This window comes from Rhodamnia argentea, chromosome 10, assembly GCF_020921035.1.
Source record: "Rhodamnia argentea isolate NSW1041297 chromosome 10, ASM2092103v1, whole genome shotgun sequence".
Lineage (NCBI taxonomy): Eukaryota > Viridiplantae > Streptophyta > Magnoliopsida > Myrtales > Myrtaceae > Rhodamnia > Rhodamnia argentea.
Genome location: NC_063159.1, coordinates 20371311 through 20387246, shown reverse-complemented (window position 1 = coordinate 20387246; position 15936 = coordinate 20371311). Strand labels below are relative to the sequence as shown.

Genomic DNA, 15936 nt, shown 5'->3' with positions numbered 1-15936 from the left:
CCTCTTTTAATGGGTGATCATGTCACATAGAAGTTGAACATTTTGCGACATAATTTCATGTTCCGGGCCTTGTAGATCAGGTAGACGTGCCCCACCGCATCCACCGAAAGCCTGCAAGAGTTTTCCGAACTTCCACCCTTAATAGTTCCATATCCGAGTAGCTAGAACTGTCTTCGATCTTCGAATTAGATACAGCGGATGCCACACCTCACTCGATTTACATGTTTTTCGTTTGGCATTCGATAGTTTACATGTGGTTATTAGCAGACAACTGATGCAGAGTGTGAGCAAATTCTAACACCCACACATGCAGATATAGCCCTGGAAAAGCTCTGCTACGATCAACTTCTATTGCTCTCTTGAACTCTCACAAATCTACGCCGCATCTGTCGAAATTGGGATAATAGACGAAACAAAAAATATCTCATATTTCCTGCAATTTTCGGTTGGACATTCGTACACACAAGCACATAAGAAAATTTGGTTAGCATTTGATTAGGGACTATGAAATGAGTATGACCAAAATATACACAAACTCGAGAAGCCAAACATCCCGACTAATCAGCTACTTCTTATTGAGCCGGAAAAGAAAAAAACCAATCGTCAAAAAAGAACCAGATTTGATTCTGAGCTACTCCTTTTCGCAAGAATTACAATCATAACTCTGAAACCTAGAAGTCACTCGTTTCGCAAGATGGGTTAGTTTGCCTCCTTGTGGAGAAACAAATTGACTGTGCAATGCAAAAACCTAATTCATGAATTGCCGGCAGTTTGGAGCTTTGCATAAGCAGGGGACTTTGAATTCGTCTGGCTCATCCGGATCGAATAAGTAATCATACCTACCAAAAACGCCACAGATAATTCAGATATGCACAGTATATGTGTGGATATCTAGAGAGAGAGAGAGAGAGAGAGAGAGAGAGAGAGAGATACGTTAGTTCATCCCCGGCTGACACGTTGGTCTTCGCAATAAGAACTATTCTGCTCTCGTCGTGGCCTACACTCATGATTCGTGCATAGCAATTGGGCATACACTGCGTGGCAGAGAAACCAAGAGATCATGAAAAGAGTCATACATCTGAATTACAGAGATGAGGGCCCGTACTTGAAGAAACTTACCGAATGGTTGATGAGACGCGCTATATTTCCTTTTTCAGTAGCATCCACCACTACTTCTTCGCTGATCTTAAATAACTGCAATCAGGATTAGCTCACAATCAATTTCTTGAGGAAGAAACAGGAAATTAATTGAAAACAGCATATATCCATGAGAAAACGGACGGAATTATGAAGAGCTCCTCACTCCAATGCTTAAAAACTTACATAACAGTCCTTCCCTTCCAGTCGGTACTTTGCCTCCCTAAGATCTGCAACGCTACGCCTCACCTGCTCCCCTCGATATTCGATAACCTGCAGAGAACAACACGATATTTACAATACGTGAATGGAAGTATCTGTATCACATGATGAATCCAACAATTACTGGATGCAAATCTCCCATTTTTCCCTCTGCATTTTCCAGATCAAACAGGTCAAAAGAGAATGCACCAGACATCGGCCCCAGGTTGTCAGCTCAAAAATATGAGAAAGACAGTGCACCAAGAAAATACACGGGCATTCCTCGTTACAACACAATGTCTCAAGCGAATTTATTATCGCCATGCCATATGAACATATGCTCAATGCCCCAGATCCACCCACACAAAGCGCACATAAAAAGGCCAAGGACATGGCATTTACCATCTCTCCTTCTTGGATATTCCTCCTCGCAAATAGTCCCCACCCATGTATTCCAGATCTACCAAAGCAAGCTCGATCATGTTCAGTTCTCTGTAATCACATCAGTACCACAAATGAGGAAGTAGAAAGCAGGGAAAAACAAAAGGACAAAACAGCAAAAGAACGTGAAATGACGAGCATTTGCCTGCAAGTGGTGTAGTCTTTCACGGAATGATGAGAATGTATTGGGCTCGTCTATTTCCTGTAGATGAAATGACAGCAAATTTTAATCAGGGGCTGCACATGTCTCAACTTTTGATTTGCATATTAAAAACACAAAAGCAACTAGAAAAGGACAAGGATTTACTCTAAATTTGTTCAAACTGTCAATTATGCCTAGAGAATGATGGCAAGATCCTTTGACTCTGTGAGGAATAGCTTCTTCCTCAGATCTCTAGCAAGATGAAAAGTCAAAGGAAGATAAGTACAAGACTAGCCTTGTCATGTTATGCAAGCAACAAAACAATCAGGTAGATCGAGAAAGTTGTGAGATTGAACCTTCCGGTTATTTTTCAATCTTCTAAAGACCCGGCATCTTGCAGCAGAGAGTGGATCCAATTCACTGATTTCTGCTGTTGGAACATCTTCAAGCACTGGTCTAGATGAGATGAGCCTTGAACCACCCCTCCTTTTGTTTTGTATGAGGCTTTTAGCGGAAAAAACCCCTGCAGGAGTTTGTATGATGAGAACAGTATCCGGATTTGGGGCCCTGAACCAAAAGAAAAAATCATTTAGTCTAAACCAACAGTGATAATGAGTTGCGAAGATATGGGCAGTGCTTGGTCATCCAGGCAACTTGTTGAAAAGAATTGTATAGCCATGAGTTTGGTTCAAGTTTCTCTGGGTAGATATGGCTAGGAGAACATATTCTCATAACTGGAGAAGAAGGGAGGTGCTAAAGCTTTCCTTCTCCAAGGAAAGAGAACATACTCTCGCAGTCGTGAATCGAATACAAAATGCACAGACATGTACAGTGATCTACGGCTGGGACGGTGACTGAACTTGTGAGAGAATGAAGAAGGCTTATTCAAGAGAAGCCATTCATGGAGGAAAGGACACTATGTAGAGGGCTTAAATATTCGGCAAGATATTCAGTCTATCAATTCAAGGAGGTAAATAACCTATAATTAGGAAAAAACAATGAGAAAGAGAGAACAAGGAATAATATCTGGGGGGTGAACAGTGGAGTCAAGCGTGTCCGTCATTATTGTGAGAACACAGAAGTGAGTCCATACCGGTGATAAGCGCAATAAGAGATCATCCTTGTAATCTGTTTCCCATTTTTCTCCAAGCTATGCAACTGAAAGACCAAAAAACAAATATACTTAAAGAAGAGACATCCATGTTCCCAATCTCTTTTCTAAAATAAACCAGACAGATATGTTACTCACTACTAACCCAAAAGTACCTACTAACTCTGTTGGCTCCGGTTATACCGTCAAGCAACAGTATTTGACTTTAGTCAAATAAATATAGTAAACTAGACAACTACCCAAGTTCTGAAGGTTGTGATGACTCACCTCCATCCGATACCCTGCCCTTGATGCACACATTGCATGGTAATATGTTGAGCATTTGCAGCATTGCGTACAGGAACCATGAATTTGCTTACAAATAACGCATATCTGAGGTTTGATTCAAACATTAACCATCAGCAACATATTCAAGTGAAATATAGCCAAAAAATAACATACTCTAAATCATAAAATATGTAATATACCTCACAAATTTATCATGGAGGCAAATATTAAATTTGGAACATTATGCCACGGATATTAAAAGCTTCACATTACTAAATGTCTTTTTGCGTACATGCCAAACTAGGCTGAATTTGTAAAAGAAAAGGTAAAACTGGGAATTCAATTTCTGAGACAGGCTCTAACCTTAACAAAAGAATTTGATGGAATGCTTAAGATCCCAATGGCAGGCTCCATCTTCTCATCACTTGCAAAGGCAACTTCAGGTCGAAACCACGCACATGTAACATGAACCCATAATGGCTCCACATCAGTTGGCTTCAGTGCACCACCTAGAGAGAAGGTTCAGCCATCAAGCTCAAATAAATATGAAGAGACAGGAACCAAACCTACTGAGCAAGTTCGTCCCAACCACATACAACCAAAAGACTTTCAGACCTGAATTGAATTGAATTAGCACAGGTGCAGAGACCCAAAAGTGCTAAATAGGAAACTGTTTCCAAAATGATGTCCGACTTAGAAAGCGCCGGATATTTGACAAAATAAATATATAACGGGATTTTCATATGTGCAGATGATAATTCAATAGTCCTCTCCAGACTAGTTCCAGATAAGGTACATCACAGCACTTTCCAAAAAAATCATATACCACAAAGATAAAAAGCACTAACGAAGTACCTTTTACAGGACAAAGACAGCATTCCCTCTTGATGTCAGGTGTTTCACAAGCTTTGCATACCCATGATGTTAAATCTCGCACATTTCTTGCCCCATAGCACTCTTGATGAACCGCTATTTGACATCTAATAAGTACACAGTGACATGATTATGATTCCAGAATAACCTAGGTGCCAAAAACAAGTAAAGCAAGAAAAAGAAAATCATAACACGTATTAACAGGTCAGGGGACCAAAATAATATGCTAATCCTTAGGTCTCTTGAAAAAAAGTACCAGAATAATATCTCCTGCAAAGGTACTTTTGTCAGAACCTAGATACGTGCAATATATAAGGTGGGTACAAGATGCTCTGCTCCTCCCGTAATCCTACAGTATAATCTTAATAGGAGGTGGCTTGTTATGATTGAGGTGGTACTTATTTAACCACAATTTTCACGATGATTACCTGTTGCAGATAATAATTTTGTTGTAATCCCAATCTTCAACCCATCTACAGACAGCACATCGCTCAGTCGTCCATTTAGCATACACTGGTTCATACCTCTCTGTCTCAGCAATGAAGATTGGCAAGTAAGAATTGGCTCTTTCAATCAGAAGAGTATATGGTATAAGCGTAAGCAAACCTTGTAAAAATGTGAGCAGCTTCTGCTTCCTTTCTTTCATAGGAGGTCGTTTAGGTGGCTTCCCAGAAACTAGAGTTTTTTCATGGAATTCAGCCAATTGCAGCATCTGCAAATCCAAAAAGGATATCAATATACATCTCTCAAGTAACTGGCCATGCTATTACCAATCATGGAAGAAAAAGTTATAGTAAGGTTTCAAAATTCAGACTCAATAGATCTCTGTTCAGCTTTTCAAAACCGTACACAGGCGCATCATCTAACAGAAACACAAGAAAAGGTAACAGCCTAAGAAAGATGATCAAGATCCATAAGAGGAAGCAACCAACAAGAATGTCAAATCTCTCTCAAAAGGTTGAGACTACCCCAGATGTAGATTGATTTAGAGATGGTCCATCTCAGTTAGAGATAGGGAAATTACCTATAAAGGAACCCAGAGACTTGGCTTTACAAACCAATCAAAAGAAACTAAAGTGAGTCAACAACAAAAGTTACACTTCTTCAAAAGTCTGCACAAGGGCACAAATTATGAAAGGTGCTTTTGCCCCTCATTTTCGTGGCTTTTGCTTGTCTTTCAACTCAAGTTTTAGCAAGGATCAGCGAAAGGAGGGAAAAACTGCATTGAAAATGGCAAGAAACAAAAACTAGTGGAAGATTATATTTTGTTGAAACACCAACTATATGGCCGTTTCCTTCCCTCAGGCTCATATCTTGCCACTGCTAACTTATCTCCATTATTGCAGTAGATTCAACATAATATTTTACTTTGAAGGTGCCGGCCACTTACTCATTTCTAAATTAGTGGTTGTATGTGCACTTGTATTCAGACATTGCTTTCGCCAAGGTATGGATGGTTCAGGCAAGGAAAAGGCTCCTTCTCAATTGTATGAAATGGCCAATGACACAGAATTCTGCACTTCTAGAGAAAGTACTAAAAGTACCTCACCCCAATGCATTGCTACAAGAAGATTTCCTCCTTGAGTTACATTTTAGAACAGACACCACTAGCTACTACAAAGGTATGTCTCAACTGCTGTCCAAATGATGGTCTAGTAATTAAAATTATTGCATGATAATGACTAATACTTAAAAAAAAAAAAACCCCAAAAAAACCAGCACCTTTTTGTTTGACACGTCATGAAAGTGATGAGTATAAAGCAAAAATTTGGCTTAAGCACAAACCCATTTCTCCAGAGGTAACATGGAACCTTTCACCCTTATGCTGGTTCTCCAATTCCTCAACTTGGAATTTGTATGCCGTTCCCAGTCACTAAGTGCCTGTTTCTTTGTTCCACAAAGCCCACACTTGCAAATAACTCTGAGATAATAAGGAGAAGAAATTAAAAAGAAATTCATCGAATTAACCAATTGGTGTATTTCTAAGGATTGTAACAGAGCCAATTTCGGACTGTCACATGAATGCAGAAAGACAGAGAACATGGAAAGGATATGCAGTGATGCAGGACACTGTAAGTTAAACTTACAAATGAAGGCTTGGAAAGTAGACGCCCTCAACACCAGCACAAATGACTGTAACTTTGTTAGGCAGCACCAACTGACCACTACCCTTGTTCGTCCTGCATCAAATGGTTGAACAACTATTTAGCAAGCAAGAACTAGACAAAGTTACAATGCTCCATAAATAAAAGCAGTACATCTAGTGTTCTCTCAGTAACAGGCAAAGAATTTCCAAAAGTGAGAAGGTTTATTTCTGAATAAGGACAGCTGGCAGAGAGAGAGTGCAATTACTTTATATTATGTTGGCCCCTTTCGGAATCAGACAATTCAAAATTGAACTTCGCTCTACAGGCAGGGCAATAATAATCAGTGCCACCCATCTCCTTCAAAAATAGTAAAATACAAAGGAATAGTCAGAGGTTGGACCATTTGCCAATGGAAAACAGAACTGATGTATATGATAGTAACTGTACCTTAAAACGGTTACTTGAGATTTTGTCACACACCGCATGAATCCAAACTTTACAGCCATCACAACGTACCTATTGCCACGAAAATATTAACGATTTCACTATAAGAAGGATTTACAGAAAAAAGGCGGTATATCAGATAAAATCCCTAAAAAGGTCAGCTCTCCTTACCCAACTTCCGCTGTCCGAATGATTCCAAATCTTCTTGCATATGCCGCAGTAATGATTTGATTTTATCATCTGCAAATAGAAAATGTTCAGGTTTAATTTCAGCATCTTATATGTCTTAAATGCTGTATATGGGTTTGCATCCCCCTCAGTGCCACCTATCATATGAAATAACAAGTCAAATGCCATTACAGAAAAAATGGATTTTACAGACCCTAGAACACAATCTGCACAGTGATTGCCCTCCAGGAGTTGGAACTTTATCTTTCTTTGTCATTCTCACTGGAAGGATAGATCCACAGCCTTCGCAGCACCGTGGCTCTTTCTTTGTCCCAGATACATCCTGCAAGAGGAAGTTCAACCACATAAGGACGATCATGAACATCATCACATATATTTATCCCAATCATCCTACTGACCAAGGTAAAAGGAAGGTAGGCATGGACGACTCCCCACCCTCAAGGTTTGCAACCAACCCCACAACCCCAACACACACACCCTCTTCTTCCTTTTCCCGGTCCACCCAGGAAAAAAGAAAGAAAGAAAAGAAATCTATCCTAACTCCATTGTCATGCAAAGAAGAACCTCTGGCGGCCAACTGATTCCATGAGAACTAAACCCAGGAAAATGCAGAGATCATATAACTATGAACTAGACTTGAGCGCCATTAGCACCAAACATGAATTTGAAGAGATGGGTAATAGATTTATGTTAATAATATACCATCATGAGTAGAAATTATGTATGTACAGAAAGAGGCACATTAAAGCAACCCACCAAGTTAAGAGAGTTAAACTCTTGATCTTGATTTGAACCAGTAGCCTCCTCAATCCCTCTATAAACAAAATCAGCATCGGTCGTATTTCCAGCAGCCAAATTAATGTCATGTATCAACTTTTCTGTAAAACCATTTTCTGCTAAAAATGCCTCCTCCATTGCAATTTGGAAGTCGCTAGGTTTGCAGTCCTTCAACTCAGGCTGCTCCTGAAACCTGCAAAAAGCACACTTTGAGCTCAGGACAATTGAACCTTACACTAAAGTTCCAATATCTGAGTGAAATGAAGCACCGAGCAGAGACCTGTCCACAAAGTCCATAAATGGGAAAATTCTCCCTCGTCTCACCCACGCGAAATCCTGATTATAAACACTCAAACATTCAGAACAAGATGCCAATTATTTTCAAAACAGTTAAATGTATATTTTTGAGTAAATAGAAATTAGCACAAGTATAGAAAGTACTTCCTGCGCATACCCTATGATCCTCACTTCCTGCATAACCAAAGAACATCACACAAGCTGCGTCAGCTATACAAGCTCTTAAGACCAGTTCTGGAGCTTGTGTCATTGGATCAATGACAATGGCAGGCCAAAAAGGCTCAAATTCCCCAGATTTCGCCCACACAATATCGCTGGAATAGAAGTCTTCAGGCCCATACAATCCATCTTTCCTTTCCTCACGCCATTCCACTGAGTTCTTCTTTTTGTCAGTCTCCTCTATAGCGTACCTGTTGTACTCACCCAGATGGTCCTGTATAGACGTCAGCGAACTGCGGGAGCTTGAATACTTCTTTATGTCGATATTCCCATGTCCAACTTTTTCTTCCTCAACTTCTTCACACAATGTACCACATCCGATATACCTGACACCAATTGCATCCTCCTTTCTCCTATTTTTCAAGCCATTACTCAAAGTTCTAGCCGCTTTAGTACTGAATTTCGGCTTTTTACATTGGACGATCTCATACTCGTCGACGTCACTGTCTAACAATCCAACCTTAGTAGTACTCTCTTTCCTCCAGTTATCAATAACAGAGTCATTGAACCGAGAAGGCAATACCTGGACTCTTCCCCTGGAGGTCCTCACCAGAGGCGGCCGCGAAATCTCCTCGGCCCGGCTCGCCGCCCTCCCTGAATCTTGAGCCTGGGATTCCAACTCGATCTCTTCCGAGGAACAAGACAATTCCGTGCACCACGAGGCTGCGAATTGCTTCTCGCCGAGAACACCGGGGATTACGCCTGCGGCCACCTCGCCTAGAAGATTCAACGGGTAGTAACCATTGCCCAATTTACTCTTCTTCCGCGCCCCGGCCTCGCCATCGCCATTGTGCTCAGCCGCCGCCGGGTCTCCAGGTTTCCTCCGCTTCAACCTCGGCATTCGCGATTTCAATTTGCGCTTGATTATCATCTCTTCGGTCACGAAAGCGATCGGAACCCACGGCAATTCTCAAAGCGCCATGCTCGCGCTCGATTCCCGCATCGATACCAAAGTCCCCGAGCCAACCCGCAAACCCTAATCGGACGTACTGGGAAGAACTTAAATAACAGGGGAATCCGGAGCCGCCCCGGTGCGATTCGCGAGAAACGAAAAGGGAAGAGAGAGATGGAACAGGAGAATTCGAAGAGAGACAAGATTGAGAAGAAGAGGGTCGAGAAGCAAATAAGGGATCTGCGAGACGGAGCTGCTCCAATTCCAACTGCTTCTTCAGAGTAGAGAGAGAGAGAGAGAGAGAGAGAGGAAGGTGTGTGCGCAGGATAAAAATTGATTTTGTTGGCTCGGGAAACAGATAAATATAAGAGAAATCTTCGAGAATCGGAGTGAGAAAAGGGCGTGTCTTTGTTGGAAATAGCAGTTTCTTGCGGATTTCTTTTCAAGAAGCGAATTCTAGAGAGAGAAAGTGAGCTGACACAGAAGAGAGAGAGAGAGCGCGACGGCGTTATCTTGTGCGAGTGAGAGAGAGAGAGAGAGAGTATATAATGCATAATGTTGGTGAAGAGTCGACGGGTTCAGCTCGAGCTTAACTTGCGAATCACGCGAGATTTGCTTAGAGCAATTCCTTTTTTCTAAGTCCCCAGGCAAATATTTGCACGATCGATCCAAATTTGCTGCTCTCGAATTCACTGGTTCTTTCATCATTGCCAGCCTTCAAGATCTCAAATTTCTCCTCCCTCCCTCTCTCTCTCTCTCTCTTCTTCTCTTCTTTTAGCAGAGGTCAAAGGTTGGTGACTGAAAATTGTCGGGGGTTCGAATTTGGTGACGATGTTCGAGCAGAAGTTCCGAAGGAGTCGTGCAAATCTCCGGGGGGCGCTTGGTTCGTCCTTCTCGTTCGTGAGCGATCGTGTCATCTTTTTTTTTTTTTCCCGCCGTTCTGTCCGCGTACTATGATCATGCGAAACGAGTGCGTACCGTGCGATGTTCTGTCCCAAGGATTTCGAAAAAATTCCGAAATGTTCCGTGGATAACCCCCGAATCCACGAAGGGTAGGACAGATTTTGTTCGATGGGTCCATCACATTATTCGCGTTCTCTCTTTCGGGGCTTCGTGGGCGCGTTGATTTTGGGTCTTCTCCAAGAGGATGCGGCGTTTCCCGGCGGCGGGTGGTGGAGGTGGTGGTGGTGCTGCAACGTCTGGTCACCGCGGTCGGGCTCTTCATATTACGAACCTACGAGGTTGCTCTTCGTCTGTTTTGGCGGTTGGGTTCGTTGGTGGGTCCACAGATATTTTTCCTCTCGCTTTTTCCCGAAATGGTATTGGGGGGCACGTTGGCGTCTTTCTTCTTCATTAATGGCTCGTGTCGAGTCACACGCTATCCTCTTCCCACTTTCGTGGAGGGTCGAACTTGAACAGGGGAGGTTTTCTGAGTTTCGATTAGACGAAGCGACTACTAGAGAATCCTTCATTATTCCGAAAAAATTGTTTCGCATGTAATTCGAAGATTCCGAACTCCGGACGAGATAACTAGACGGAATCAGTCGATCTTTTTCCTCCCGCTGTACATGATTTTTGTAGACGAGTTTACTGAATTTGTGTGATTTTTCCTCAGCAAACGGATTAAGTCGCGAGATGGGTCGTCTCCTCTTCTTCTTCTTCTTCTTCTTCTTCTTCTTCTTCTTCTTTAATAAATTATTGAATTTCATTTGGGAAAAGGGGTGCTCTCAGAGTCGAAGCTTGGATCTTTTGCTTCAATGGCATCGTCCACTCTAAGCGACAAGCCGAAATTTATGAAAAGTTAGTCATTTGCGGCCGATTTTAACGGAGCTTAACGTTTCGTCCTCTTTTGTTATTGGGGGTCATGTACTAGGATCATAGATACACGGAAGAGAGAGAGAGAGAAGCGGGTGCTTCATGAGGGTTTGGCCATGACAAGACCTTGGAAGAAGACGAGAGCACGGCTGTCGAAAGCAAGAGTTCTTATTGGGGATGTTGGAGACCAGATCACGAGCCTCCGTACGGTGAGATCGATTTTGAGGTCGGCCGATCATGGGGATCCTCGAACCGTGTCGGGTGGGAGACGAGGAGTTTCCGTGGTTAATCATTGGTCGCTTTTGATTTATAAGAAGCAAAGTCTCGCACGTTTCACCCCAAGAGAGGAGGAGGGGTCAAGGTCAAAACTTGAGTGCGAGTGCGCGCGCGTGTATATCTATATATATATATATAGTACTTCATCCACCACCTACTCGCACTACAGAACTGGTCATCTTATGTTACAGGAACGGTATGTGAAGTTCGGAGCTATCAAGAGGAAAGATCATGGCACGAGAGAGAACTTGCTTCTTGATACGAGGCAATATGTGTCTGCGGCTGCGAGCACAGAGGACGGTGACGGCGTGTCCTCCTACGTCAGGATGCCCCTGAAACTGTTCCGGCCGTGTGGCGATTGTAAGCCGGCCCTCCGTGCTCTCCTGTTGAACACACGGCGAGTGACATTGGGTGGCTATTGGAACGGGTTCGGCTTGTGTTGTCGGAGGACGCCCTGCGCTCAAAGCTGTAGCTGTCAACCAAATAACGTGAGCATTGGAGTGCCGATTCGATCCTGTTAGCAACCAGGCAAACAGTTGAGGAGCCAAAGACGAGTAGGACAACCACCACATAGAGAGAGAAAGAGAGAGAGAGAGGGAGCTGCGAAGAGAGAGAGGAGGGGGAATTACGTCCCCTGTCAATCTCATGATCAGTATTCATTCACTGATCCTTTCTTTTCTCTGACTTGCAGGAAGGTAATGGCTGGATTGGCTTTTGAGTGTACTAAACCGAATCACGTTGCTAGTGAAGGCAATGGCAAACCCTGGGGTGGGCCTGCTTCCAAGTTTTAGAACATGCCTAATAGGTTTCAAGTTTCAAAAGTTGAAGAATTGATTTCGACGGGCCTGGAATCTTTATTAACTCTTTGTGTTTTTTTTATGTCTTCGCGAGGTCCTGCGATATTTTATGACTTTCAACGATGAGTGTGTAATTTGGAATCGTTAGTCCGACCTTTCATTTCCGATAATATTCATTATTAAGACTTTTAATTTATTAATGTTTCATGTGTTATGAATTGTAGCAACAAATTGAGGTTATTAAAGGTACTTCACTTCAATCGTCCAATTAAGAATATAAGTGGATTTTGGGGTTTCAGGATATGAATGGTACGTTCCAGGTTTCACAAATTGAAGAACCGATTCCAACGGTTTGGTTCCGAACCGACTTTGGAACTGCTCCTTTCTAGACAAACCAGTCATGCCTCCTGGAAGATTTTGAGTCATGGGTTGCTCGTGGTTTGACTTTCGAAATAATGGTCGAGGAGGAATCAAACTTAAAAAAAGGCGAAAACTTAAATCGCTTTATCACTGTCAGATTTCGCGCATCTGATTCTTTCAACGATTCTCTCTTTTTCTTGGAACGGGGAGTGCAATACCTGACCAGACAATACTAGTACATTGAAATCTAAAACTCACCTTCCCCTGTTTTTGTTCCTAGAACTTGCTAATGTACTGTTCTGACATTCCTTAATCTGGGAACAGAGTGAAAAAGTTAGCGATGAATTCCAATTTTTATTCCCGCTTCGACACTATGAAGGTTTAAGCGCCGCACTGGGTTGATCACAATTACAGTGTCGAGACATATCCGACTTCTTCTTATTGCTTTCATGAATTCAGCTGCAATATGCCTCAAAGACATTCTATCAAATTACCTTTTGGCTGACCATTCAAGGAACTTATGGCCATATCAGGAGGGACATGCATTCAATTGAAAGCACAGCAATGTGACACGATTTTGCTAATGCAGATGAACTTCAGAAAACTTAGATCGCCGAACCCTCTAAAAGCTTGGAGCATAGAGCACCAACACGATCAGCTACAGATGAATCCAACGAAACCAAATAACACTGCTCTTATTAACATTATCAAACATGTCGAATACATTCTTCTCGGCTTTACCTTTTATTCAACACTCACCATGTACAAATCTAACTTGGCCATTTAAGTCTACTAACAAGTGACGACAATCGATAAGAAATTAAACCTAAAATCCTCCAGTAGTCATTTCAAGTCTCGACCGAGTCAGCCTCTGAGAGGGTGGCCACTGATCTTGATCTGTTATTTCATCTGTCTATCTTAGATTGTCGCGACTTCTAAGTCCGACTTGTTAACAGTTATTGCCTTTTGAAGTGTCTGACTCTTCCATCTTCGCAAATCTTCCTCGGAACCTTGGTTGATTATCAGCGAGAGCCTTTCTGCAAGCATACTGTAAAATAACATTATGTGATCGGTGACCCAATCGCCTGAAAGGTTCGGAATAAACAAATGCACTACAGTGCCTAGTCACATAACACTAAGATGATGCGGATTTTGTCTCCAACATGTTATCCAGAAAAGCAGATAATGATGAGGACAAGTATCACGCAAAATGAAATGACGTCTTCACCTTTTTCTTAGACATGAAAAGGCATTAGATTGCTTGGAAATGAGTCTTGCGAACAACACATTACCTTGATCTTCCTGCCAAAGTTCCTCTTGCTCTTCTTGTTTCTGTATCTAGAAAGCTTTTCCCAGCGTCCTTCGGAGGTGTTGTTGCTGTTAAGTATTGGCTGCTGAAGTGGAGATTGGAATCCCACATTACCACCATCAAGGGTCTGTCATCAAAATCACAAGTGTCAATGACAAGGCTTCGTATGGTTTTAGCATCTATGAAAGTTGACATTTTCGCAGCTTTTAGAATTGGATAATGCATCACATAAAATGCAGTCATACTGGTAGATAACTGATAAGATTTGGCAGCTTAAGCTACAGAGATGCGATGACATAAAAATTAAAACACAGACATTTATATCGACTTGATTTCACTGAACTGGAGGTTAACTATGCTGAGGAAAGGAATTAGGATCTCCATGAATAATGTCAGCAACAACGATAAACTGAGAACTATCTTTGTTGCTAGGTATGATGTCCACCTGTCCACACAAACAAAAGGCCCGAAAATAGACACTGATCTCTATGCTTTTAGTAAGATGATACACCAGTTGACAGGAAGAGTGAAGCCAACCCACCTTTACTAAGAAGTAAGAATCTCAAACTATTTAAAGCATTCGATGTCTATTCTCTTTATTAAATTAGAAATGCTAGTTGTTATGATGAGAGCAAACGTTTTCGAGTAACCCCAAATCGTAATGCATAATCAAAATTGTATAATGTGAAATAGTCACATAGTACTTCAATAACTGAGGAATAGATGTGGGTATTCCACTGAGAAAAGCTCATAAATACTACAAAACAATCGAACTTGACCTTTATATCTCCTTCACTAAATGCCCTCCGCATTCCACATGCCGTTCCATCTCTAAAGTCCACCTCGGCGAAATCGAGGAAACTTGGCCTCAGTCCACTAATGATTCCCATGGAACTCAGACTTCCCGAGCTAACACACTTGGGGAATGGTACCTGGGGAGGCAAATTGTTCTCTTGGGATTGGTTCTCATCAATACTCATCAGAGGAACTTTCATTTCCATGAAATTTGCAATTGAGGCACCGATTGCACCTTTTGCTAAGAGATCCTTCTTACACTCATAGAAAACCTCACTCAAGAGTGGCTCGCCCTGAAGTGATACGATATCACTGGCTTTGACGCCTTGAGAGGAAATGACATCTTCCGGGCCAGACATCATTGAGATGGCTGCGGTCATGGGATCAAGCCTTGCAATTGGCACCTCAATTATTGGCTCTGGAGCTTTGAATAGATCCCCTGCCCCACCGAGGTCATATTCTGATATGGTGGAGCCCTGAACCACGTTACCCTGTGAGGGGCATCGAAAAGAATAAAATCAGAATAGAATTCAGAGAAAATGGAAATCAGAGGAATTATGCAAGCAGATTGACAATTCACAGACAAGGACTTCTCAGAAAGAACTACAGATGAATGAGAAACGACTGGTACAGATTGAGTCAGGAAAAGAAATAAGTTAAGATTAGAGCGTAAATGGGAATCTGTATGCAGCAACAACAAAGCACACGCAAAGTAATAGAAGGCTAACAACTCACAAGTAGTCAGGAATTAGCAGAGACTGAACTACCATATAAGCAAGTGAAACTGTAGTATTAAACTAGGAGTTGTCATGCAGCCACAACGTGGTATATGCGAGCCAATTACTCGTAGATCTCACCTGTAACCCATATTCTTATACAGGATCCCCACATGCTGCATATCCCCATACACCAGTCTAATCGTGTTACGGACCTCAATATTGATTTGTTCGGTCATCTAAGCAATTAACAGAAACTAGAAAGATTTCAACATCCCTAAATTTCATTAAACGTTCCTTGCTGCAAACATAAATCAACTGTCTTTAATGGACAAGAAAGAGCGCACAAGTGTAAATTCAGAAATCACTCAACCAGAAAATAAAAACAATTTGAGATAAGTTATAGGAAGCATCTATTCGGAAATAAAAAGTGTGAACGCGCTTCAAATTCTCTGCTCAAATTCGCTTCCCATAGTCATGTTATGTGCCACTGAAATCAGAAGGACCAAGGAGTTGCCTTCCTCCCATTTCTTTGAGTTCAACAGTCCAATTAACTAAATCTGTTCACCACGGATATCCAGCAAGGTATCCTTTTTATGCTTGCAATCATCAACTTAGCCTATTACTTTCTTGGTCTCCAGTTTAGGGCTAAGTATGTGAAGGAATACAGGAGTAATTAACTGGGGTTCTTCTTTGCTTTGCGTCCAGAAATCATCAAAAAATCATGCAAAGCAACCTATCTCCTCTGTTTTCTTCTTCGACCAAAGCTCCTCTGACAAATTCACGTTTAA

General features: G+C 41.8%; 2 protein-coding genes across 5 annotated transcripts in view; both read right to left on the bottom strand.

Annotated features, from left to right (window-relative positions):
- Window positions 1-473: 473 nt before the first annotated feature.
- Window positions 474-9738, bottom strand: LOC115742267 (histone-lysine N-methyltransferase ATX4). Of its 2 annotated transcripts, XM_030676451.2 has the most exons (23): window positions 8124-9733; window positions 7950-8005; window positions 7649-7862; window positions 7086-7214; window positions 6875-6943; window positions 6707-6775; window positions 6525-6616; window positions 6260-6352; window positions 5958-6093; window positions 4779-4884; window positions 4601-4700; window positions 4155-4279; window positions 3663-3808; window positions 3300-3404; window positions 3015-3079; window positions 2278-2488; window positions 2087-2173; window positions 1925-1981; window positions 1741-1830; window positions 1324-1410; window positions 1120-1194; window positions 934-1034; window positions 474-839 (listed from the first exon to the last, which is right to left on the bottom strand). In XM_030676451.2, exons 1-23 carry the CDS (start codon window positions 9054-9056, stop codon window positions 749-751), a joined length of 3237 nt encoding a protein of 1078 aa, XP_030532311.1. In that variant the 5' UTR covers window positions 9057-9733; the 3' UTR covers window positions 474-748. The 2 variants fall into 2 exon arrangements, with proteins under 2 accessions (XP_030532311.1, XP_048127826.1); XM_048271869.1 differs by having other exon boundaries at window positions 4601-4884; window positions 8124-9738.
- Window positions 9739-13000: 3262 nt separating this feature from the next.
- LOC115742268 overlaps window positions 13001-15936 on the bottom strand; it is a 24835-nt gene continuing 21899 nt past the window's right edge. For all 3 annotated transcript variants that reach the window (XM_048271872.1, XM_048271873.1, XM_048271871.1), the window contains exons 4-6: window positions 14414-14920; window positions 13618-13761; window positions 13001-13373 (exon numbers count right to left, since the gene is read on the bottom strand). In XM_048271872.1, coding sequence (XP_048127829.1) covers window positions 13275-13373; window positions 13618-13761; window positions 14414-14920 — 750 coding nt within the window. In that variant the 3' untranslated portion in view covers window positions 13001-13274. The remainder of the gene's footprint in view (window positions 13374-13617; window positions 13762-14413; window positions 14921-15936) is intronic.

What these genes read in the sequence shown, in the direction of transcription:
- LOC115742267 (XM_048271869.1), bottom strand. Translation starts at nt 9,056, where the DNA reads ATGATAATCAAGCGCAAATTGAAATCGCGAATGCCGAGGTTGAAGCGG. An exon ending in TACTTTCCAAGCCTTCATTT is followed by an intron (nt 6,094 to 6,259) that starts GTAAGTTTAACT and finishes TTATTATCTCAG; the next exon opens with AGTTATTTGCAAGTGTGGGC. An exon ending in CTGTCTTTGTCCTGTAAAAG is followed by an intron (nt 3,809 to 4,154) that starts GTACTTCGTTAG and finishes CCTTCTCTCTAG; the next exon opens with GTGGTGCACTGAAGCCAACT.